This window comes from Natator depressus, chromosome 3 (assembly GCF_965152275.1).
Source record: "Natator depressus isolate rNatDep1 chromosome 3, rNatDep2.hap1, whole genome shotgun sequence".
Classification (NCBI taxonomy): domain Eukaryota; kingdom Metazoa; phylum Chordata; order Testudines; family Cheloniidae; genus Natator; species Natator depressus.
The window spans coordinates 84,299,275-84,325,944 of record NC_134236.1 but is presented as its reverse complement, the minus strand read 5'-3'; the positions used below and the strand labels follow the sequence as shown (position 1 = coordinate 84,325,944).

At 40.6% G+C, this 26,670-nt stretch overlaps 1 protein-coding gene across 1 annotated transcript in view; it reads right to left on the bottom strand.

The window, feature by feature from the left end:
* The window catches only part of CEP57L1 (centrosomal protein 57 like 1), a 121,484-nt gene that overhangs the window by 20,088 nt on the left and 74,726 nt on the right, over positions 1-26,670 (bottom strand). The window contains exons 15-23 of the mRNA XM_074948210.1: positions 22,500-22,692; positions 19,884-20,011; positions 17,974-18,174; positions 16,907-17,028; positions 12,619-12,847; positions 10,019-10,221; positions 6,472-6,627; positions 4,930-5,023; positions 3,792-3,929 (exon numbers count right to left, since the gene is read on the bottom strand). Coding sequence (XP_074804311.1) covers positions 3,792-3,929; positions 4,930-5,023; positions 6,472-6,627; positions 10,019-10,221; positions 12,619-12,847; positions 16,907-17,028; positions 17,974-18,174; positions 19,884-20,011; positions 22,500-22,692 — 1,464 coding nt within the window. The remainder of the gene's footprint in view (positions 1-3,791; positions 3,930-4,929; positions 5,024-6,471; positions 6,628-10,018; positions 10,222-12,618; positions 12,848-16,906; positions 17,029-17,973; positions 18,175-19,883; positions 20,012-22,499; positions 22,693-26,670) is intronic.

The window sequence follows — 26,670 nt, the reverse complement described above, 5'->3', positions numbered from 1 at the left end:
AAGAGATAATTTATGGGATATGCTTTCTTGATCATATCTGAACTTCAGTCTGGAAATTCAGATGTACTGCTTATGTTCCAGAATTTTGAGCTAATACATGATACAATATGACCAGATGGAGCCTGCTGGATGGTTTCCTGACTTTCTGTATATTGCCTATGGAGGGCAAATCTTCCTCTAACAGGAATGGAATGCTTGCACTTGTTGCATCTCTGTCTTGACTAAAAGATGAAAGAACTGGGTATAGAAAAGGTTTCTTTTCAGATCAGTATGAAATCAGAATCCTGTAGAACTATTGGTGCCTTCAGAATACAGGCTGCTGCCTCCTTGAGTGACAATGCCCAGATCGACATGTCACACAGGAAAGGGTAAAGTGTGTGCCCTGGACACATGGACTGGCCACTGTGATTACTCAGAACATTTGTAAGAACCATGGGAGAATATGACTGAGGAGGTTCTTGGACTGGTAGTGAGTATGGCCATGTGTGACCCTGAGGAAATAATAATGACATTGCCAAATTGGTATGGTGCATGCCAATAAGAAGTCTCCGGAGGCCATGAAATCTCCTGGAGAAAATGCAGTGATTATGGAGGATAGGATTGCTCTTTGTTTATAATGAAGAAAGTGGAGACTAGCCCCAAGAATTGCTCTGCGTCTGGAACAGACTGCATGGCACCTAAGTTGAAGAGATGGTATCTCTCGAAGAATCAAATGTTGTTTTACAGGAATCCTAGAAATTGAAGATTGGATGAAAATCTCTCTGAGCTTGGAACAAGATCAGTTCCTTTCCTTCCTCTTTTGTTGGCGGGAATTAAAGAAATAGCCCAGAAGCTTGTACCAGAGGAGGAATAATGAAAGGAATAGGAGAAGTTAAATTGCTACTGGCATGGAAAACACATGTTTAAAAACAAGGAAAATAGGAGCCCTAATACTGACATGATCATTCTGACTGCTGCAGGCAGAACTTACTGTGGGCCAACAGGCAGACACAACCCAACATTTCTTTAGAAGTGCTTGGGCTGCCCTGGGCTGCATAGAGAGAGAGAACACATGCCCCCCTCAGTAAGGATTAATGGGGGCATTTTACAGAACACTACAACCATTCTGACAAAATGTGGCAACAAAGCATAACTAGAACCACTGATGTAAACCCAAGATAATTCTGGTGGGGTAACAGTGAAGCATTTGGGACACTTTAATAAAACTAGAGTCCACAGCACTTGGGGACTCTTAAAAGAAGCAAGGATCACAAGGGGATACAAATATTTATTGTAAAATGATATCTGGCCACCATTATTCTTATGTGTAAACTGAGAGAGACTGGGGGCCACATCAACATCAGTCACCATTGTAATAAAAGGTACTGACTCTGGATAAAAATCTTTAGCCTATGAATGATGACAGTATAAAAAGTTCAGACTTATGGTCACATGTACTGAGGAAAGATATATGGAAATTCACCAGAGTGATTGACTCTGTTTGAATATTGCAAACATTGATTATGAAAGAACGTTCTTAAACAACTATAAAGCCAAATCCACCTGAGGGCTCATACTTCTTCTAAGACTTTGACAACCTACTAGGGGTTTCCAACTTACCCTCTTTACCTTTGTGTTGATATATGTAATTTAGACATGCTTTTTCTTTACTTCTTGGTCTTGAATAATTGATGCATGACCTGCCCAAGCCTTATGCTGTTGCTGCTGCTCTGCTAGTTCTATTAATTGTTCAGGTTTATATTTAGACAGATAATATTTACTGACTGTAAATGAGTAAAATCTAGTCCAGAAACAGATGCAGTAGTAATTGAATGATTTATTGCTGAGAGGAGACGTCTGTAAACTAAATGCATAGTCACCGCCTTTCTAAAGGAAAAAGTCATAACAATTTTAGACAGTAAAATTGTTCTAAGTGTTTGGAAGACCAGTCCATATTAATAGGGGGAAGCAAGTTCTTTCCAAAGTAAAGAATATTCCCAATAGTTGGTTGAGAGTCATGGCAGCAGCAACCTGTATTGCATTGCAGGAGAATGATTTGGGAATGACTTCAGGATTAGAGAATTCTCTCTCTCTGGACAGCTCTTTCTCAAAGGATTTTGATATTTCAGAATGTGGTTTCACTGATTTTCACTCTGTGAAAGGGGAGGAGCCCCAGTTTTAGGGCAGTCCAGCTGGTGGGCTGCAAAGGAGCTGCAAGCCCAGGAACCCCAGGCTCTAACAGAAACCTGCCTGCGTTCCATTAGAACTATGGCATCTCTGCAAAAGTTTCAGATTTTGCAGTATCAGCTGTTCTATCAGAATTCTCTGGACCAGCTCTGTTCAGGATACCAATTCCCTTGGGCTAATAGTGCTCAGGTATGAGATGGGGAATAATGGGTCTAAATCAGGTGTGCAAGTTACATATTGGTAAGCAAGCCTACTCTGGTATAACTTGTATGCTTCAGGGGCTAGGAACTATAAGTTTACGTCAACAAAGACTCCCTTACATTCACCTCTGATGTGGGGGAAAGATGAGTGTGTGGGAAAACCTGCTCCTAGAACACACTGCTGGCTGCCATTCAGAAGCACTGACATATACCAGCCATAGGGACATGCAAACTGCTAAAGCACAAGGCAACCCCTTTTCCCATGGTGCCCCAACAGCAGCCAAAGTGCTAGGGCTGAAAGCGGTGACAGTGAAGTATGTTTTTCCTTTTCTTTTTAACAGAGAAAGAAAATGAGTGATGAGAGTCTCATGGGAAAAGGGGTGAGCATCAGGTGCCTCCTAATGGGAAGATATCAGGAGGCAGATGTGGAAAAAATGCGACACCATTTTTTCCACATGTAGAATATAGTAAAAGTATATAACATGGGCTCTGCTCAGCATACTGGCTGCAAAAGAAGTAAGTGGGAGTTACTAAAAGAGGGTGCACTGGGGGAACAGAGGGGGAAATCATCAGCCCCAGAATAAAAGGGTGGACAACAGCTCTCACAAACTATATGCGGGGAGGAAAACAAATAAAGGGAACATTCATAGAGTTTCTTTCATCCTGAAGTAGCTCTATGTATGTTAAAAGTTTTAAAATTATATACAGGGATCACTTAACCCAATCACTGAAATGTAGCCATCTCTGGTGAAACACAACAGTTGTGTAACAGCATACAGGAATACCATGCAACAGTTTGAGACATGATGGGAAAACAGCTACTGGATACTGTACTTTAAATGCAGAATTAAAACATTGTCGAGCAAGGGATGCAGAACAATGATGACTGTGTAACCTTGGGATGGTTTGTGAACCTGTTTAACTTTAGATAATTATGGTTATCTTTCCATTCAAGATGGTGTTACAACTGTGCTGCCATTTGCAGAAGGCAAGATTACAGAGAGGTGACATGAGTTGCCGGTGCTGTTACATGATGGAAATATCCCCTTCTTAGAAGATCATAGATGTCAAGGCCCGAAGAGACCACTAAGATCCTCTGGCCTGACTTCCTGCACAAGACAGGCCATAGGATTTCATCCAGTGATTCCTGCATCCAATTTATCTCCATGCTCCTCAGATTCTTTTCTATGGTATTTTTCAGCTGTATGTGGTCACCTGGATCAACTAATATGCATTAAATGAATCACTGATGTGAAACCTTCTTATTTTCAGGTAATATGTTTGCAAAGAATTGCTAGAGTCGTTTTGTATTTTTACTGTTAAGTAAAACAAAATTAATATCTAACTTAGCACCAACAGCACTTGCACCTGACGTTAGCTCCCAAAACCTTACCCAATGGGGTTAGGGAACGAAATGCTGCTGACCTTCATGTCCATTGTACTTGTAGGCCTGATCATGTGACAAAATGAGGCTTGCTGAACAGCAACAATAAGAGCATTTTTTTGAGTGACTTGACAGGCAAGGGTGATCTGCATGTTCTCCACTCCAAACTGGGACAAGAGCTAAAGGGTGAAAACACAAAAGTGTTAGCAATTTCCCCCAGAACATAAAGGCAAGTTATATAAACTAATTTTTCCTTGCATTAACTGATCTCCAGAAGTGACATTAATCATTCTGCTACTGGTACATATTCGTTTAAACGTGGCTAAATGCTCAAGTCACTTCACTCAGCTGCATTCATAAATTTGTATTCCCCAAGGAACTTAAACCAAGGATCTATACAAAGGGCTATGAGAGAGGGATGCCATCAGACTACAGGAGGCATTCATATAAAGTAAGGTTAGGATGTTGATTATTTTCGTGTTGGTGTTTGCAATGGGTTTTTAATTATATATTAATATTAATTATTGGTAAAGAACGTGTGTCATGGATGGGGAAATTGTGGAAAGAAATAAGTTTTGAAGGACTGGGAAAGTTCTGTGTCATGACACTCTGCACCATACAATTTTGTTTCTACTTTTTGAACAGTACCATTGTTTTAATGCAATGGTGCAAAAAGTGAAAGATTAACAGTGAAGAATCTGTTACTTTGAAATAGTGTAGGAAATGAGAGATTCTTTTTCTTTTCACCCTGAAAAAAATCCCTTTTCTGCATTCTTTAAAAAATAAAAATTATATATATATATATATATATATATATATAAATAGGACCAAATCCTGATTCGTTTATTTTTTTACTCATCAGTCCTTATACTTTGGCAAAACTCCCATTGACTTCAATGAGAATTGTGTCTCACTAAAGACATTAAGATTTGGCCTTCAGTTATCATACAGAGGATTTGACTGATATTATCAAGGGACAGTTCTGAAAAGTGAACAAAATTACACTGTTACACACAGAAAGACACAAAATAATAAAAACTTGGTAAGAGAAATGTACATCACCTAACACAATGAAGCCAAAGCTAATTGAGGCCTTTAAGTGCTACTGCAATATAATTGTTAAATAATATGTGCAGTGAACGATTTTGGTTTCCTTTGGAAATAAAAGCATCTAGTCACCTGAATAACACCATCTCTTGTATGAAAGCTAAATTTTCCAATTTGATTATTGTCAATCTCTTGAATGCTTAACAATAAATTAGATGGAATATATCTGCAAGAAAAAATATATAACAATAATCCATAACACAGAGAATGCATCAAAGAAGCCAAACTGAAGGAAAGAAAGGTAATGCTAAAGAGCTCTGTATTTTCTGCCTCCTTCTCTGTCACAAAAGGAATGAAGAATTCCTTCTTTAAATAAAAAGGAAGATTAGGGTACTACTAAATATTTCAAAAGCATTTGAGAGAGAAATAAAGTGTTCTGTGAAGTTTGTGGCTGAACACAGAGAATCATGAATTCTTCCCCATTTGGCTCTAGGAGTTGGGTTACAAAGTGAAAAATCAACTTGTCAAGCATCATTTAAAATATTAGTTCCTAACCTTTTGGGATGCTGCGCTGTCTTCCAGACTATGACATCAGCCACAACAGACAGTGCCTGCCACTGCCCACAATTCAGTTATGCACATTCTATCCTGGAATGAAGATTCAGCTGCTTGGAATTGTATGTTTGGAGCAGCCCAGTCTCCAATGTGGATTAGACGCAGTGCTACTCAAAGTGGTGGTCCGCGGACTGGGGGTGCTGGTCCGCAAGCCATCAGCTGCTGGTCTGCGCGCACATTGGAAAAAAAAATTGCCGGTCCCCCACATCAGATAGCTTGAGAAGCACTGGATTAGAGTATATACAGCTGATTGGGAGATGAGTAGTGATTTATCATTCAGATGGGGAGGGGAACCTGAATCCTTCACAGACATACTAATGATTGAGAATCACTGATAGAAATTATCCTTGCTGAAACCAGTAAGAAAAATGGATTTTCCTACTTTATTTTCATCCTACCAAAAAACCCTTGATTTTTTAAAATAATTTATTTTATTTATCAGGTTTGTAAAGGTGAAATCAAAGCAACTGTAAAATTTTCAGGGCCTGACACCTGCATGGTTGCATAAGAGGAGAAAGGGAGGGACACAAGTAGTCCCTCCTCTGTGCAGGGGTTGGTTCCAGTTGCAGTCTAGGCTAAGATTTAAAGTTGTTATTCAATGTATAGTAGGATAAACTTTGGAGAGTGATTTCTGTAATCCAGCAACTTTACATTCACAATTATGGACTAACCAGTAATTGTTTTTTAGGGTCCTGTTTCACTATTTGTAGAAGTCTGGGAACCACTGTCTGTCTCCTTGGTCCCAGCTCTCCAAATGAGGGACATTTTGAGAGCGTTATCACCCATTTTACTTCCAAAATTACCTATGTTCCACACAGATTTGGTGCGCCCACCCCCACTTTTATTACTGCACATCTTTACATTAGAAATGCAGAAAAAGTTACGTATGGCTAAGGAATCAAATTACACAGCATTTCAAGTTTCCTGTATGAATAATCTGTGTGTGCCCTTCACTTACGGTGGGCCTTACCAGGCTAAGGGATATGCTTGGTTATGAGCTGTCTGGGAAGATACTTAATCACACCATGTCCTGTGAAACACAGCAAAATTCTGGTTTACCTGTCCACACTACTGTCATCTTCAAGGAGAGCTGTAATGAATATTGGTGGGGGCTGGTCTGCTTTCTCCTTGTGAGATGCAAATTCAAAGTGCACTGGCCTCAAGTATAAATGGAACTCATCAAAACCCATCTCCCCTGCAAATGCTTTGTACATCCTGAAACAAAAATAGGAATATTTGGTACAGTCGCTTCATTTTTAAAAAAAGTTTAGTACTGCTGTACATACCTACCTAGAAATCCAATATCTATTAAAAAATTATCTAATGTGTGTGATGAGGTTTATAGGTCCTACACTAAACCAGAGCAAGGCATCGAGCAGTACTGGGCCAGGGAGGCCCTGCTCCAGGTGATGGGACAGTTTAAAAAGGGCACTGCCAGCCCACTGAGATGGGGGAAGGGGTTACAGGCTATACCAGGAGCTGCAGGCAGAGCGAATGCAGCCTTAGTAAGGCCCCACCTGGAGCAGTAATCCATATTCCCCACGGTCTCTTTGGGGCCAAGAACCTATGAGAGGCCCTGAAGAAAAGGATGTTTGTCCCCCGGCAAATGAAAGCAGATACTAGAATAACTGAGACCATGCCCCAAAACAGAGGAGCCACAGCCCAACAGGAAGTGCCCCGGGGGCGGGGGGGCTAACTTCGAATGGACCACTGCAACACCCCTTTAGGGCCTTGGGTCAGGACCCTATCCCCTGCTCACCCTCCCCTCTGTCGTGACAGAATCTTAAGGGGGGAAGATGGGCACACAAGAGAGCCTGAGTGCTGCTGTATACAACCCAGCAGGGTATCCTCCAGGACAGGCAGACTGAAAAGAACTGTGAAGCCACTGCCTGACCATTAGGCCAGCGGCTATTGGACTGACCTGCTACAGTATGATACTTTCCCTAAAATTTTAATGATACTTAGCCTCTGGCATGTTTTCATTGACACCAGAACAAATACTGCTCATTGTGCTGCTGATATTCATTATTTGTTTATCACTGACCATGTGATTGATATATTACAGTACACAAAAATAAAGCAAGGACAAGAAGTTTAATGTTTTATGCAGTGTCTAAGGGAGAGCCTGTGAAGAGATTCAAAGAGGGGTGTGAAAAAGTCAGCCTGACATGTAAAGAAGATAATTTTGTCAACCATGTTTTGGATAAACTGGAGGATAGTGCTTGGGAAGAGGTATGGGTGACAGAGAGGAAATTATAGTAGTCAAGACAGGAGATGATCAGACCCTGAACAAGCATTTTTATCATTAGAACAGAAAATCTGTGGAAGTTGTGTTGTAAAAATCCTTAGTTCAGCACAGTCAGAAACATTATAACAAAATAGTAGGGGAAGAAGAGGAAGATGATCCCATAGGACCATCAAAATGTTGGATGTTTGGACACACAGCGACAGAGTAATAAGATAACAACACTTCCTTTTGTCATAACAATGGGTCTTTGAGGAAGACAAATATTATGCCTACTTTATAAATAGGTAAGCCAAGTCATAGAGAAGCTATTTAGGCTATGTTCTACACTAGACAACTTACAGTGACACAGTTAGTGCAGTCTAGCCATAACCTTAGTGAATAAGTGGCAATGCCACAAATAGGACCCAGAAGTCCTAATTCCCAGTCCTCTAAACTGTAGCTAACGCTCCCTAGCTCTATGGGAATAGAAAAAAAGTGAAATAAAAGAAGGAAGAAAAGGGGAGGCAGAAAAGGGTGTCACATACAAAAGAACAAGGTCACATTTGGGACCATTAAAAAGTACATACACATCAATTAACACTATGTAGGAAGTGTATGATAAAGGAACTCTCAGCTCCAAAACCAAAAGGGCTCGGTATGTTTATGCTACAGACTCAGCTTGTGAAATGAGTTGCTCCTTAGTTCACCATATAGTCAAGTGAGCAATCCATGCAATGATATATTTACTTGTGTGTGAGTGTGTTACAAGGGGACACAGTGGCAAAGAAGGAGAGATACACCAAGAAAACCAGAAGGGGGGGGGGACAGAAATGTGGGAGGCAAAGGTTAATATGGCAATAAAGGAAACAGAAGAGAACCAAATTGAGACTGAATCCATCCTGCCTCCACGTTCCCCCACATTTACATGTCTTATAATTAGATTGTCTTGACACACTTACTATACGTGGACATTACTAAGGAACAAAGCAAAAAGAAAAGGAGTACTTGTGGCACCTTAGAGACTAGTCTAAGTCTAGTCTAAGTACTCCTTTTCTTTTTGCGAATACAGACTAACACGGCTGTTACTCTGAAAGCAAAAAGACAAAACAATGAGCTGTGTGGAATAGTGTAGATAGCATATGTATTTTTAGATATAAATCAGTTTTCACCATTGGAGAGGCCAACAAGTAATGGGTGATCATTCTGGCAGGTCCCAAAAAGTTTCATTAAAGCCCTGGCACACACTAGAGAATCAACAAATTTAGTTTCAGTCACTTCATCTTACTCTGCAAAATTGAAAAACGGGTTATTTGCCTTTTTGAATTTTCAATCCAAACCCCAGAGTCTTTCATGGCAGATAGCTTAATGAACTGTGATCTTCATTACATCAAAACAAGATACAAAATTAGCTGCTTAAAATATCACATTGAATAAAATACTTCTGCTTCTACTGATGTTCAATCTACCAGAAAGAATAATTTATCTGAAACAAATAATATGTTTAAATTGATTTACATATGCATCTTGATCCCTTATTTTCCCTTCAGAGCTTTTTACAAAGCCTCCCTCTATTCCTACAGTAAGACAATTCACTACTGGTATTTTAAGGATGTATTTACTGCCATCTCACAGATTGCTTGGGTTTTTGTGCTTGTTTTTTTTTTTTACTGAGAAAATTCCAGATTTCAGATTAGGGTCCTTTGGAAAGATTTCTGTAAAAAAAACACCCCCCCCCCCCAAAAAAAAAAAAGGTTTTTCCATAAAACAAAGTATTTTGTGCAAAGCATCTGCTTTACATATATATTAAAAAAAAAATTTAGCCACTGACAACAAACATTTTTGTTGTTGTTTTTTTGACAAAAAGTCAAAATTTTCCACAGGGGAAAAAAATCCCAAACTTTTCCAGCTAGTTCTATTTCAGATCAGTGTGGTCAAAACAGGACTATATTCGCCTGCTGTTTGTTGAATAAACTGTAAGACACTGGGCTTCTTAACCTGTGTGGATCTCTTTCGCATGTTGTCATTTTATTTTTAAAAGAGGCACATGACCTTAAAACCATTGCTACAGAAGAGGCCGCATCTATCTCCACTTGGTTAATGATCAATGTAATTCCCCTTGGTTACCCTACTCCAGTAAGGTAGACAGACCCCCATTTTCACTAGATAAAGGGCCTACTCCTGCTACCTTTTCAGTGGGAGTTTGGCCACTGATTTCAAAGGCAGCAGTATCTAAGTGCAAAAATTTTCATGTGTCTTTTATCAACCTTAAGTTGTACCTCAGTTTATTAAAAACATGAACATTTGTAAATGCTACGTAGGCAACTCTTCCATGTATCAGGAGGAGAACAACAGGTGGCATCACATGTGCTCTGTGCTAACCTAGCCAACTGTGCACTCTCCAGGGCTGTCTCTATCAATCGATGGCGGAGTGTGATGAGTTCCAGGAGTCTGGAGAAGATGTCCAGAATAAAGGCTTGTTTTTCTCTGCCTTGCTTCTTTTCTTCATCTGTTCCTGACTCTATTGCTAACATAGCAATATCCCGCACAAGGAGTGGGTCTTCTAGCAGCGTGTCTGCAAATAACTGCAAGGAAAAGAAGGGAAGGGAGATATTATTATTAATCACATTTGTTACGGGAGTGCCTAAGGGCCAACACCAAGAATGGGGCCTCATTGGACTAAGCTCTACATAAAAGAAGAGTAGATGGTCCCTGGCTTGAAGAGCTTACAAAACATACAAGACAGCCCCTTGGTAGGAGAAGGGATATAACACACGTACAGAGTGAACAATGGGATGGTGGCAAACAGGATGTTAGCGTCATACTTTTCTGTTGTTGGTTTGATGTGTGGAGGGGAGTGGGTTTACACAGGAGGGGATAACCTGAATGGAAAGAGAAGGGAAGGGTGAAGAAGGTAAAAGGGACAGTTGAGGAATGAAGTTGACTTGCATGTTTTTGTTTTTTGCTTGGTAATTTACTTCGTTCTGTCTGTTATTACTTGAAACCACTTAAATCCTACTTTTTATACTTAAAATCACTTTTTGCTTATTAATTAACCCAGAGCAAGTAATTAATTCCTGGGGGAGCAAACAGCTGTGCATCTCTCTCTATCAGTGTTATAGAGGGCGGACAATTTATGAGTTTACCCTGTATAAACTTTATACAGAGTAAAACAGATTTATTTGGGGTTTGGATCCCATTGGGATCTGGGTACTAGAGACAGGAGCACCTCTTATGCTGTTTTCAGTTAAGTCTGCAGCTTGTGGGGGATGTGGTTCAGACCTGGGTCTGTGTTTGCAGCAGGCTAGCATGTCTGGCTCAACAAGACTGGGTACTGAAGTCCCAAGCTGGCAGGAAAAACAGGCTCACAGGTAGGTCTGAGCACATCAGGTGGCATTCCCAAGAGGGTTTCTATGACCCAACCCATCACACCAGGGTCTCAAGTCAGGCAGCCAGAAACTGAGGAACAGACAATTAGGAAAAGTGTGGTTTAAGTGACTTGCTGAGTGTCACACAGGAACTCTTTGGCACAGGCAGGGTTAGAATCTAATCCTCCTGGTCAGCATTCAACTGCCTTAAACACGAGACCCTCCTTTCTCTTCCTGCAATTCCCTGCTGCATTCACCACGAATCTCAACTTTTTCAACAAAAGAAATAGGGGTCCTACAGACAACAGATTCCTTTACTACACAACCAGTTTCAGTCTTACTTGTCCATCCAGTCTCAGTTCTTCCCCCTACCCCACTGGTTCTCAGTTCCAGTAATGCTCCATCTCAGTTTCCCTCTCTCTCCCCAACCAGACTCCATTTCCAGTTTTCCCACACATGCACTGGCTCCTTCTCCCAATCTACTTTCCCTACCCCACCACAGGTTTGGCTCATCCCCCATGCATTCAAATCAGGGAGCTTCCTCCTCCATGCTGGCTGAGCTAAGCAGAGTGGGGTCATTGAGAGCACAGGAGAGATAGACAGTCTCCTTGCTCTCATTTCAGGTACCTGGATCCAGACCTGGCAACCCCTCACAGCCCAGAGCTTCAACTGCAGGGACAGCCCTGCACAGGCCCAGTGTGGAGCATACACAGTGCAGACAGAAACTAGAAACTGCTAAAATTTAAGAAACCTTGACTGAGCGTGTGTGAACTATAATATTTCACAACAATGACCAATAGGCACTTGCCTGACACAAAGGCCACTCCCCGGCCAAATTTCAAATCCCTACTCCAAAACTTGGGGGCATTGGAGCTTTTAAAAGAAAAGGTCACCAGATTTTTTTATTTCTTTATTTTTAAAAACATGAGAAAAAAAAGCATTTCCCTCATTTTTGGAAATTTGGCTAAAATTTTCCCCAAAAATCAACCTGAGGCTGACACCAACCATGAGAAATTTCATCCCAAATGAATAAAGTTTGGTGATGTTATAGGCAACGGAAAATAGGATAAAGAAAAGGAGTACTTGTGGCACCTTAGAGACTAACTAATTTATAGGATATTATAAATGGGAAGTGTTGGGCAACCTGAATAGTAGGCAGTGTTACCAGCCCTACCTATAATAATATTTGTGCATACATCTAACCTTTTAATACTAATAACTATTAAACTGTATACACCCACACACACTCAGAGTAAATATAGGGCCCATCTCTGATCTCAGACCAGTTTTATGTTTGTGTAACTTTTTTTTACTTCAACTGACTATCCTTGAATTATTGTGTTTCGTTGGTGTGAGATCAGAATAAGATGCTCTTTTTTCTTATCCCTGTGCCTTTAAGTTGGGATCTTTTGCATAAGAAACAGACAAAAAGGACTTTGATCAATATATAAATTCCAGTCAAATAACTGAACCAATACTAAAAGATCGTAAAACTAAAACATTAACCACTAAACAAAGAACATGTATGATAGCACCATCCTTACAACACTTACTCAACTGGATTTACAAGTTACAACAATTCTCACTTACATAAAAAGTACAAATTGAACCTACATCTTTCTGAATTTGAGAGCTGTATGAAGATTCAGGCTTTTCCATGGTCAGCCATTCATCCACTGCTAGCTGAAGTACTTGTTTTTCTAGACTAGTCGCCTCACTGGGTGTTTTTGGTCTACAGATGTTATAGAACTCCTGAGAGACGTACTCAAGAGCTTTCGGGATTAAAGATGCCAGGCCCAAGGAAGGATGAAACTCCAGCAAGTAAATGTTCTTCAAAGTAGGGCTTTAAAAAAAAGTGACATTCATTAAATTGGTGAATTTATTGGAGAACATGATCGCTACCGAAGGAAAAAGATCCTGTTTTATAAGCAATTGGCAGGACAAACTTTTATACTGGTGCAGTGGATGCTGCTTAATAGCAATCCTTATATTAACTTCCAGTTAACAGTAACATTTCACTGGGAACCCATCCCATCGACTTCAACGATAATAGGATTTGGATATCAGCAACATCATGCTGATGGGAACACTGAGCCTTGGGGTGGCTTTGGGGGATCAGACTGTCGCTTTGGTGGGTGTGCATGAAAACTCTGTGGGCATGGGGGAGGCAGTTACACCTTGTGTAAAATTAATATGGCTAATATAATGTTATGGAGGTTAAACTATACAGAAGGAATGTGCATTTTCCCAGGACGTGTGCAGTGTATATTGGAGAAGGGGTAAAAGAAATGCAAATAAAACATGGTACTTAAATAAAATCCTAATAGGGCTCCAAAAGGAGCCACAATAGGTTGTGCTTTCTTTTTCAGATCTCTGCGTGATTTGGAGCAGGAGATGAAAGTGAAAAGTAATCAGAACTCTGGTGGAAGTAAAATGTTTCCCTTTTAAGACAGTCTCTGAGCTGCTAACAGCTTTGGATCCAAAAGCAAGCTAGTAAGCCTCTCTGTAAATGCAAATTACCTAGCTGATGGGCACAAAGGAGCTGCAAATAATGAATACATCTGGTCAGCAAACAAGTTACTAGAAGACTCAGATTATGGCCCTCCAGGAAAGGGAGGTGAAAAAACAAGTCAAGCCTGAAAATAAGGGGAACAGGTTAACCTTCAGGTGGGGAGTGGGTGTGTGGGTGTGTGTACAGTGCTAAAATCTGAAGCTGTGTCTCAGCTATTACCTGAGAATAAACGTAATGCTTGGTACAGCAGAGAAACTATTGCAAACTTGCTCTGTTGTACAAGAGGGGAACCTGAGGTACACCACCTCATGAATTTCAGTGAGTGGGGTAATTCACTAGCCTGACTATAGAACAAAATAAGGATAGCCTGGAGGTAATTCTTCTGTTTTTCCTGCAATTAGCAAGGAAATTTGTAAAAGAAAGTGGTATTATTATTATTAAGCAATAATCTGTCCCCACTAGGGGGTGGTGGAAATTGTTTCTTTTGTTTTTCAGACACTCTACAAGCAAGCTGGCGCCAGCGGGAAAATTAACCCAGAATACCATGGATCTGTGTTTTGTGTTTGTCTGTGGTGTTTGTCTTATTGCTAGCATTGTTGTGTTTTAATGAACAGAAAATCTCATGAATGGGGGGGGGGAAATGGGAACAGGGAATGGGGGTGGGGAATTGGAATCATGTTTTTCTAAGGGGGGGGAATGAGAACAGGGACACAGGTAAGGCTCTGTGGTGTCAGAGCTGGGAAGGGGGACACTAAGGAAGGAAACTGGAATCATGCTTGCTGGAAGTTCACCCCAATAAACATCGAATTGTTTGCACCTTTGGACTTTGGGTATTGTTGCTCTCTGTTCATGCGAGAAGGACCAGGGAAGTAAGTGGGTGAAGGAATAAGCCCCCTAACACATGCCGCTTATTGAAAAACATTTTTGGAAGAAAGGCCCAGGCCGCAGGAAGGTTTGTGGGGTTCAGCCAGGGAAGGAAATCCTGGGATGTGCCTTCTCTGTCTGCAACCTCACAAATCTGCCTGTGCCTGGGGACCACAGAGGACATAAGGGGTTGGGGTACCTGCAACCCTGCCCAGTGGGGGATCCCCTGCTGGAGTCCTAGTGCTGCAGGCTGGGAGGGGAGGCTGTAGGTAGGGCAGTAGCCAGGAGTGGGACTGCAGCCCAGATGCCAGGGCTTTCCAAAGGGAGCAGGGGTGCTGGGGGCCGACAGAGCTTCACAGTACCTCTCCCTGCTGCTGCCCTGCCCACAGCTTTCCCTCCCTGTGGAAAGCCTCGGCATCTGGGCTGCAGCCTCCCTCCCTGCCCACAGGCAGGTTTGTGGGGCCAGTGTTTCCTTCCCTGGCTGCAGCCTTGCAAATCTGCCATACACTTATTAGCAACTGCTGGATAATAGCAACTTTTTGCTGGCAAGTGAGGAGCTGCTAATAAACAGAATCTACTGCATACATATTTGGCATACCACTTTTGTAGCACTCAAAAAAAAAAAAAAAAAAAGCTCTGAACGGAATCCTTCTGAAAGTGGCAGGAATAAGTGTCTATTGCAAGTGATTAGTACACAAACTACAATGACTTTAGCCACCAGCTGGAAACTAAGACTTCCATAGGCAGAAATCAAGCAGCTCATCTGAAAATAAAGTAGAGGAGTTAATAAAAAAAAAATTACATATGAAAGGAATGTAAAAGGAACTGTAAAGTCTTTATTTGTCAATGAAAGTAGAGAATAAAAACTTCAGTCATTTGCTGCTCTGATGCATCTGCATACTCGACCCTCAAACCAGATCACTGTACTATAACTAGTGGTCACACTTAATACTAACACTATAGCCAATTACTGCAAAGATATATCACAATATTGATAGAGCGATTCTAAAGTTATGGGTTGTAAGCCAATGGTCTGAATGGACTCTCCCCTACCATCTATTGATGATATGGGGGAAAGATCTCAGGAGCAGACCATATTTGCCTAGACACACCTACTTTGCCTAGATGACCAGCAGATGCAGCTGCTTTGCCAAAATGAACAATTTTAGCTGTTTGGGGTTAAAATTCACTTAAGTCTTGGATGCAGGGGTAGTGAAATGTTGTTTCCTTATTGTATGAGTAAAGGGTAGCAGAACTGTACTTAAAATGCCCTAATTGAGGGGGTCCCCCTAAACTGAACTTCACTCACTAAGCAGGGGGTTGTGATGCCAAATCCAAGTGAAAGTCAGAGAGGGTGGGAATAAGTACTCTTACCTGGTGGTGCAGACTCTGTTTAAAGGGTCTTAGATACATTTGACCCTCACCCATCAGTGTTTAAAGACAGAGTTGATTTGATTCAATTGAGAGTCTTTGTTACTTCTCAGTGATCACTAGAGCTGTAGGCACTGATAAACTAATCTAGGAGCTGAGCCTTAGATCCGGTGTGGGGACAGTGTAGTGTGAAAAGACAACACAGAAGAGGCAACAGCAGTGAGGTTCCCCATTACCCAGTGAAATCATTAATGGGTCTGGGCTAGGTGGTGGAATCTCAGCCTCACAGGTAAAGACAGCAGAGGCAGCAGCTGCAAACAGAGGCGGAGGCACCACTCAACTACCCACCTGAACACACTACTGGATTCTGGGAGTTCACTGACCTCAAACAACCAACTGTTAAAGGGGTGCAGCGGAAGGAAAGGGACATTGGTCCACTGGACTTTCATGCTGCAAGGTGGAAAACTGAGGCAAAGGACTACTGCCCAAGATACTGTGGGGAAAGCATTTACTCATTGTTCGAATACTTTCAAATTATTGTTGTGTTTTCCAAAATTAATGTGGTGTTCCCTCTCCCCTTAATAAAAGTTATCTCGTTATACACAACTTTAGTGATTGCAAGTGAGGAAGTATTGCCTATTAGAGGCACCCAGGGTGGTGATTAGTTTTCCCAGGTTTCTGGGTGTGGGCTCGAACCGGTTCTGTTTTGCAATGTTAAGAGGAACCCCTAGATATTGAACCCAGCCCTTACTGCTGCCACTACCATCTAGCGGAAGGTAATATTCTGGGACTGACACAGCTACAACAAAAAATAGTGATCCTGAAAGTGAATTTTTGACATTAGTATTATATACACCTCTTATAACTGGGAATATTAATTTCCCAATGTAATGCAAAAATGAATGAATTAAATCCACTATCAGGGAAAAAAAATCACTTTTCTTGCTCAGATGTCTCTCTGGCAAACCATAGGGTGTATTAAATAGTAAAAGTCCTAACATGTTAATCTTCATTAGATGGCCCTTCCTCAGGCAATTACAATTTGGGATCCAGCACCTTAGACAGCAAGATTCATTATCTGAAGACAGACATCAATTACAACCACTAGAACGTAAAACTTACTTCCAACAAGACTGGCTGTATTAAATTACTCACCAATTGTTGTTCAGAGAGATAAGTTGCTTAGCAATTATATTATGGGGAAGTCCAAATTCACTGATACCACCTGTCTGATCTTTTCGCCAAATCTTTTGGACATATTCCCGCTGAGCATCTATCTGGAAATCAGTAATCAAAACATGATATAAGTGACATTAGCAAACAAAACTCAAAACATATCTATCAATGTTCAAGGCAAAACACAAATTCTTTTGAGCTAAATATTTTATTTAGTTGTCAATTGAGTTATATCAGGATTGTTTGGGCCCTAAATGTTGATGGCTACCATTTTTTAATTAACAATGCTACTAACTACAGTAAGTTCGTACATGGGGACTTCTGTCTGAGGATCACAAAGAACTTTACAAGAGTTCACTAATTACGCCTCCAAACTTCCACTTTGCGAACTGGGAAACTGAGGCACAGAGAAATGAAGTGACTTGTGCAAAACTACATAGAAAGTGTGTGGCAGAACTTAGAATAGACCCCAAAGCTCATGACTTCATTTTGTACTTTAATTACTTGGCAAGGCTTCCACTCTCTTCACAACTATCTGCCAAACCGTGAAGTGTATTTTAAAAACAAAGTATTAATGATTTTTGTTTACATTTTCTTCAGTGGTGGAAAGGAGCAACATCAGGCACTCAAACGTGAGCTCTCAGTCTCCCATTGCATTGTGAACTTGAGGGTGACCACAGAATCTAATTTTATTTTTTAAATTTCCAGTTTGCTCAGCTTTTCTTCTTGTCTCCAATTTCAATAGATGAAGTCTTTTAAAGTGTGTATTTTAAATAGAACTCTGCAATCTTTCCAACATTCACTTTGTGATTTAAGTGCAATTCTCAGCTTTCTCCTGTTGACTTATGGCTATTTAATTTATGGAACATCCATCCAATTTCATTGTTAGACTAATACTGAGAAGTTACAACCCAACTTAAACAGAAGCACTGCAAACCTATACCCAGTACACTTGAGGCTTCTTAGTGAATCAAAGTTATCAGTTCAAGTATCAGTTCCCCCCTCCAGTTCTCCCACAGGATATATTGTCAACAAACCCTACTTACATGTTGGTTGAATATCTCTCTCACCAGCTGCAGCTGAAGCCTTAGGCAGATGCATTCATCATTGTAAGTGTTCACAAAATACCTGAGGCTGAGATCAAATCGTGGGCGTTTGTGCATGATGTCAGTTATTGCTTGGGCCAAAGCAAATCTTTCTTCTGTATCCAGAGCATGCTGGTAAGCCTCAAAGTAACCATCTAGAAGCTGAAGGGATATTCAAAAGTGAGTAGAGGTAACAGGGACTTGTTTTCCTTTTTACTAGCCAAATATTCATTTTTTGCTGGTAATGGAGAGATTTCACGTACAACAGAGGGGCAAGCGAGACCAGACCATACCAGTAGTCTGTCTAGTTTGGTATCCTGTTTCTGACAAAAACCAGTACCAGAAGCTTCAGTTCAAGACATTTCAACAATAACCTGCCCACATAAGAAGTTTCTTCCAAGCCCCAGACAATTAGCAGCTGGTTTATATCCTGAAGCACGAAGGTTTTATCTATATAAAATTAAACACCTCTTTAGAGCTTCAGAATCCTTCTCCTCATGACACCACTGTGAGATAAGTATTACTATCCCTATCATATTGATGGAGAACTCAGGCAGAGAGAGGCTACACCTCTTGCTCAAGATCACATACAGAAAATCTGTGGCAAACCAAGGAATTGAACCCATTTCTCGCAAGTCCTAGGCTAGGGCCTTAACGATTGGACCATCGTAATTCCTCAACACATGTAGACTAGTATTATGCCCCTATCAAGCTCCATGCCCCTACCAGCCTGAAAGTTCCAGCTTCACCTTGAGACACCATATAGTCCTATTTGGCAATGGCTGTCACACATACACGATGTTTTCAAAAAATTTGAAGTATCAACCAATTTAAGAAGTGCAAAGACAACGAAGGGGTGATATGATTAATAGAGACTTGCTGAGATAAACAACTGGATATAGATATACATACCACTTCTACCACAACAGCAAATGCACAGGGGGTTTCTGAGATTTCTGTGTGCATGTATTTCATGTATGTATGTATGAAAATGAATCCATTTTTAGTTAGAGTTCTATTTACTAAACTCTCCTTGCTTGGCACACAGAAACTCCCCTGTGCTCTTTCTGCTGTTGTGATGTGGCAGAGGGCCTGTGCTGGGAATAAGAATGAAGTAGAAATGGGCGATTCAAGTGTGTGAGAAGGGCCTTTACTCTGCTCTTCGGAAGCATCCATCTGTGCTTCCTTGCACTGGGCTTTATGCCCTCACGATATAGCGCTATCACCACTCCCAGCTATATAAACTTATTATTGTTATTTCTTATTTGTATTATTGCTCTAGGCATTGACCAAGACCACATTGTGCTAAACACCATACAAAATAGTTTTAAATCATCCTCCTCTAGGTCTCTTATTCCATTCTTGTCTAATCTTGTCTTTCAAATTATAAACTCTTTGGGCAGGAATGACCATGTGTATTCATTGGTGTTCTGTCCAGTGCTCTTGCAAGCTATTGGCTCTTCCCTAAATTCTGTTTTTCCAACTGTTCCAGTGAATAGCAAATCACTTAATGTGGATTTTTGAGTTTGCAAATGAGAAAAGGTTCTGCTCTATGTACAATCCAGTGACTATGCTTGCTGAGAATGTGAGAGAGACTTTTGTACTAATCCACAGCATTTCATTCACTGATAACGTAACTGACAGAAGTATTAATATTTAGAAACAACTATGCGATGCAACACATGAACATTTGTTTAGCAATATTGAAAACCATCTCTATCATGTTCTCTAATGTAGCCAGCAGTAGCAGGTTGTGTCAACTATATGAATCTTCCATACTGGAAGATTAATAAAAAAATTAAATAATGAATTGGAGATTAACTGGTATGTATTAATAGTTTTCAGAGTTTCCTCATTGGGTGGGGATGTACCTGACGTTTATTCTCTAAGAGAGCAGCTTCACAAGTCCAAATGTCAAGCAGCACTGCAAAGCGATCCACAGATGCGTGGGCCCATGCTAAGAGGTTGTCATCACTGGATTGATGGTATGTTACATGGCCTAGGAAAGAAAGTGAACAGTGCAGTAAATGTTGGTGTTTTTAATGGGAGATATCTCCAACTGGTCAGCACCTCTTACAAGTGACTAGTTTGATGGGACTTACACAAGAGACAAAATAGGAGCAGGCCAAGATAGGTTTTAGAGTAATTTACTCATACCAAATTTTCTGAAACTTGATGTCACCCTATTTATTTACAAAAAGAGAGACTCTGTTTTACCTTTACCAGAGAATAGAAGGCCAGACAGCAGATTTAAAATTCCACAGGTTCTGGAGGCCTCTATGCAGTCTAAAATGCAAACACCAAGTGTCTGGGAAATTTTATTTGAATATGTGTGATCCATCGAACACACACATTCAAACAAATGCTGTTTGGTATAAAGGGAAAAGAGGGATGGGCAGTGTTTGGGAAACTCCAGGTAAAGAGACATAAGTCAGGATAAGATCAAAGAGGTTGAAAAGTACATTTGTTAGTTTGTCAGAGGATTTAATCATAGTTGCAGTTATCTCTACCTCCTCACCCCAAAACCTCAGAGCTCACAAAGGAAATCTGCATACACAGCAGGAGGCACAGCAGTGCAAAGAGCTCTTCACAGTGCTGAAACCAGAGTCTTACTTTCAGAGGACTTCTTCTTAGAGGAAGTTAATTGTAGTTAGTTTAGTCCTGGGTGTGAAGTAGGGGACAAAACACTGATCTGCACTGGCAGTCAATGAGACTCCTCCAGAAAGCAATGATTCCAGCTGCCTGGTTATGGTTTTATTTCTTAATAAATATATGGAGAAGCAAATCAAAAGTGTCTGCATAGCTCATAAATTGCGTGCCTAGTTAGTTTTATTTATTCTCCCCATTTGGAAAGGATGCTATTACATTAAAAATGTAGTTTGCTTTGTCAACAAAAGATAAATCCCATAAAATGGTCTGAAAACTCAACTTCCTCAGGCCAAATTCAGCCTTAGTGCAAGTGCGTGACACTCCACTGGCTGCCCTCCAGCTCCAAATTGCAACAACCATCCTTTATTTTGATAACTGGACAGGACAAGAGGATTTTGAACCCAACACTGCTGTTCCTGAACTGGCTGAAGGGGTTACCATTAAAGCATTTATTGCCTACGATAGCAAAGCACTCTGCCTCCTCATCACACTCAGTCCCTGTTGATCCAGTCACAGAGACTGGAACCAGGATCTGTGGCATGGGAGCGTAAAGAACTAGGACAAAAATAATCCACAACAGGCCATGCATTAATGGACCTTGGGTGAGATGGGAGACTGAAGATTTAAGTGATTTACAAACACAGAAACTGCCACACCAGATCAGGATAATCATCGATCTCAGTACCAGATGCTTCAGAGGAAGGCTTACAAAACCCTGCAGTAGGCAGTTATGAAATAACCTGCCCACAGGGAAAGATTTTTCCTATCCCATCCTCCCCCCACATTAATGCTTGGCTTATGCCCTGTAGCAAGATGTAGGTACACCAGCCTACTAAAGCTTGCCAGGCTTATTGCTATCCAAATATGTGTAACTGATTTTAAAAACGTGTGTGTTAGTTAAAGCTTTAAAAAAGTGTGTTGGAAGGTCATATAACATATCCCTCCACAATTAAAAATAATTCCTCTCCTGTACCATTAGAAAACTTTTCCTCTACATTTTTGAATATATATATAATATGCATGTGTGGCTGTTTATTCATGGTTTTCTAATCTTTCTTCCCTCTCTGTACCCTTGATTGTTTCATCTCCTTCTCCCTCCTTCCATTTCCCCACAATCCAGTTTCTCTTTCAGGAGCAGTTTGTAACCCAGTCACTTTCAAGTCATTTCCTATGGTAAAAAAACTAAATCTGCAATGTGAAATAATTAGCAGTTCAGTTTTTACCACAACAGAGAGAAGGTTAAGAGTGGGTGGAGATGCATAAAGTCCCGACCTGCCTTTTGAGCAGCACTTTCAGAAGCAGCAGTAGTTTAAAAACTAATGCATACAGTTTCCACAGTATGCATCCGATGAAGTGAGCTGTAGCTCACGAAAGCTCATGCTCAAATAAATTGGTTAGTCTCTAAGGTGCCACAAGTACTCCTTTTCTTTTTGCGAATACAGATTAACACGGCTCTTACTCTGAAATCTTTAAAAACTATGAACTTTTTCCTCCTCTAGCCCATCCCTGTCACCTTCAGTTGCATATTTTCACCCCACTCTCAGGCCACTTCAATAATCTTTCTTCCCTCATAAACTCTATTTAATATAACGAGGTCCCAGATGTATCTTGTGGGCAGAGCACTGGAGTGGCATCAGCAATAAGTGACAATCATTCCAAGTGCTCGGACACTGTTGTGATGGATGTGGTATAAAAACCTACATAGAATGAGTAAGAAAGGATCCAGGTGTTCAATCGGAAAAATGGCTCTGCACGATGTCCATAGCCACACTTCAAAAAAGTCATCGCATAAGTCCAGTTTGACTCCCTGCTTTTGAGCTATCAGCATTTGATCTTACTTTTATCTTGTTCAATGTACTGGCTTGCCACGAGCAGCAGCTGATTTTCGAGGTCCTTCAGGTCCTTCAAAGCTACATCGTACATGATGTAAGCCCCTCGCTGGTCCTGTGTGTGAATGTATCCATCTTGAGTGGTGTAAAAGTCATCATGATTTTCCACCTCAGAAAACTCCATGAACTGTGCACTGTGGACCTGTGCAATGGCAAATCCAAAGAGACATTGTGATACAAACAATCAGTTTTACAAGACATGCAATGATGCAAACCAATATATCTAAGAGCAGGCCTGAGCCTGAAAGAGACAGTCTGCAAGGTCACCAAACAGCAATAAAGTACAGCCAGAAATAAAAACTATACAAGAAAAGATATCACATTTCTGTGCTTCTACCTTATGAAAGTTATTTTGTTATATTGTGATAAGGGTTGTAAATGAGTTTCCATTATTAGCCTGATTTTGACCTCACGCCCCAAAACCACACACAAAAAAAGTCATATAGGCCTCAAAATTGGTAGGTTAGCTCAAGATAGATTTTTTTTCTACAAATAATGAATCAGATAAGGGCTTTCTTAATTATAACACTCAAGCAGGTGTTCACAATATTTTTTTAAAGTCTTCTATCTTTCTGCCACTTTGTAACAAAAAAGCAACAGAGAAGAAAAATAAAATTTAGTTTGTCAGACTCCTTTTCAACTATTGTTTTCCTTATCATCTTTTCCAATTCTGTAATATTGCTTGTCATGCATTTCTGTGTTATATAACATTTTGAAGGATTTGGGTAGAACCCCCAAGCATCCAAAAGGTTTAGCCATCGCTATTTGGGTTCTGAAATGGTGTATTAACGGACGTGTGTGTGCTGGATTGTACAACATTTATTTGCAGGTACTGAACCAGTGGGATAGTTTAACATTTACCTATACCTCTTATTCCTCTAAAATCAACAGCATCTTTAAAAGAGTTGGTCCAGATTATCTACTCTGGCGCTGTGCCACTATTTAATACTGTTCAGTAACATCCCTGGCATGAGCTTCACATTGCAATTAATAGGAGTGGTGTGGCTTTCAAAGCAGTAGAAGCAAAACCAGAAAAAAAAGCACTTTTCTTCTAGAATAAGTGTGTCCATATGGGGAGTATGGTATGACAGTTAATTTCCCAGTGTAGACAAACCCTTGGCATACAGCCGCAGGGTGACCAGACAGCAAATGTGAACAATCACGACGGGGGTGGGAGGTAATAGGAGCCTATATAAGAAAAAGACCCAAAAAATCAGGACTGTCCCTATAAGATCGGGACATCTGGTCACCCTATACAGCCGTGCCTTATTTTAAGTTATTTTTTAAATCCAGCAGGGACATGATCTGTCTGGCTGTTTTGGCCCCTGCTGGAGACATCAGTGCCCTGATACCTCTGCTTAAGAAAAAAGAAAAGGAGTACTTGTGGCACCTTAGAGACTAACCAATTTATTTGAGCATAAGCTTTCGTGAGCTACAGCTCACGAAAGCTTATGCTCAAATAAATTGGTTAGTCTCTAAGGTGCCACAAGTACTCCTTTTCTTTTTGCGAATACAGACTAACATGGCTGTTACTCTGAAATCTGCTTAAGAAAAATCTGCTCTGGCCAGGCCACTAGTAAGATCTAGTCCTCCAGAGGTCTAGAAGGGCCAGAAGGTGACACGAACCAAGAGGGAGCCAGCAGGCCAGTTAAGAAAGCTTGTCTGCTTCTTGTAGTGCTGGGTGACTCTGGGAGACCGAAGGAACTCCCCAGAGTAAACCCAGACCCCCAGGGCCTTGTTGGGTCCTGGTCTTAAAGTGCTGAAGCCAAACACTTGCTTTTACATTTGTTTGTTTAAAGGCACAGGCCACCAGATTCTGAATCGGTACATATTTATTGTAAACTGAGGCAGGGACCATCTGCAATGCCATGCCTTGACACAGGGGGTGCAACAGCAGTAAGGGAAACCTCTCACAAGAAGTTACTTTATTTACTTAATATCTTTTTACAAGATCCTTATTCTTCATTTATATGCAAAGTCTGTTTTTACTTTTCTGTGTCTAATACACCATCCTAATTCACACTGTCCAATATTATAGTGTAATATCTTAATACTGCCAGCCTTCCTCCTCTCTTTGGTTTTACTAAGATCCTCCTCTTGACCCTAGGAAATCAGTGATGTCAAACAAGTTTACCTCTCCCAAAATGCCTTCCAAAACTCCATTAGAAAGAGAGATGGGCAAAGCAGAATACTTGCCCTGGGCAAGGCATTAATTTTAATTATGGAAACCTCACCACACCAAATAAATCAATGCATTGACCAATGCTCTTTAACTGTCTTAGTAGTAACAGAATGTTAACTGCAGAGATCTGTGCTGGACTAGAGATATATTCATATTTCACTAGCCAGTAAATGCCCACAAAAACCTATGTTTAATTTAAATGTAGTATTAGATCAGCTTGTTAACATTCTTTTCTTCTTTCTGCTAAAAGTATGTGCTCTTTGTTCTTTACTTACATTTCTGAAGTGAGTATTAAGTTTCAGTGCTCTCAGAAGTGACAGGGTAGGGAATTTGTTAACATTTAAAAAATCCTTTATAGCAGAATCAAGATAAGCTTGATTTAGATAAGTAACTGAGAAAATATCACAGTGAGAAGCACAATACAAGGCAGAAGTTTTAAGTACCAGTAAATTCCTACATCAGTTGAGGGAAGATCCTGAAATTTTGCTTTTTCACCCTACCCCCTCAATTTTCCATTGGTCTTTGCTATTTGTTTCTCCAATTAGACCGCAGTCTGGAAGTGGTCACCACAAAATATTGTGAAATATGAGGACAATCCCACAAAATTGGAGAATCCACCCCCCCCCCCAAAAACAAACAAACAAAACAAAATAAACAAACAAAAGAAACAAACCAGGGAACATCCCTGCAATGTTTATGGTTTGGAGCCACGTTTTAAAGACACCTCAGCCAGGCCTTCAACTTGATGCCCACAATTGTTTGTGGGTACAAATAAGGCTTTTAGAAATCCAGCTGTACATCTGTGCCTTCAGATCAGGTAGCTGTGTGTCTAGGAGGTGTTGTTAGTGCCCACCATTATTTGTGCCTGTCATTTTCTCCTGTAGCTGCTCAGAGGCACTAAGACCACAAAACCCACATAGGATTACAAAATAAATGTTAACACCCTTCACATACTTCCCTCCTCAGTGCATCACTACACTTGACTCTGTCTACCTTGATTACAGCAGCCTCCAATGAGAAAATGCTGTTCCAAGCCAAATCCTAGGACTGAAGGAGGAGGGATGCCGCGCAGAAGGATTTTTAGTTTCACTCAGTATATTTCTTGAATGCCCCTGCATCCTGAAACTGAGTGTCATGCCTCTGATGCCTCCAGTCTCAACCAGCCTGAGGTTGGAATGTGAAATGATGGCCTTAAATCTGGGTTTCCTGCACAGCAGTGTGATGTATTAACTGTACACTGAATGCCCAACTCATAGATTACAGTCTTATCAAAATGATATAGTCATAATAAAAATTAGCTTGTCCAACTGGACTCCCATGTGGGGTGAGAAGTATAAAACTTGGCACCACCAGCTTGCAAGTTACAGCATAATCAGTTAAAAAAGCAGAGCAGGCTTGAGGCTCTGTCAATTAGTCTGCCAGGAAAGCAGTTGTATTATTATCATAAACTTCCTAAGAGACAGCCTTTGCAGTATATTAACAAATCATATTAGAAACTGTTGTTAGGGAAACTGTTGTTAGGGAGGATGTGCTACCAATTGCATTGCCAGTTGAACTGTTGTTGGTTTAGTAAATAATATTTATCTTGGCTTCAGTTGAAGTTCAAACTTATACATCAGTACCTTTGAATTATCCTGGGAAAGCACATTGATTATTTCACTATCACTCATAATTACACCCTCTCTCCCACCACCTCATCCTCAACACCCCCACCCCACACACAGAGTATTTAGCAGTCACTTTCCAGATCACAGAGTGCTGGGAAAAATGTGGTCAGGCTTGTTCCTTACACCATCTTCCACATTTTGGGAGAGAAGGAGAGGGAAATAAAGAAACCTTATGCAAGTGAACTCATCATAACCCTGCTGTGAAGTAGTTCATCCAACTGGTACTATGAAGTATTTTTCAAGCAAAAAAGGAGCCATTTCAGAAAGAGAG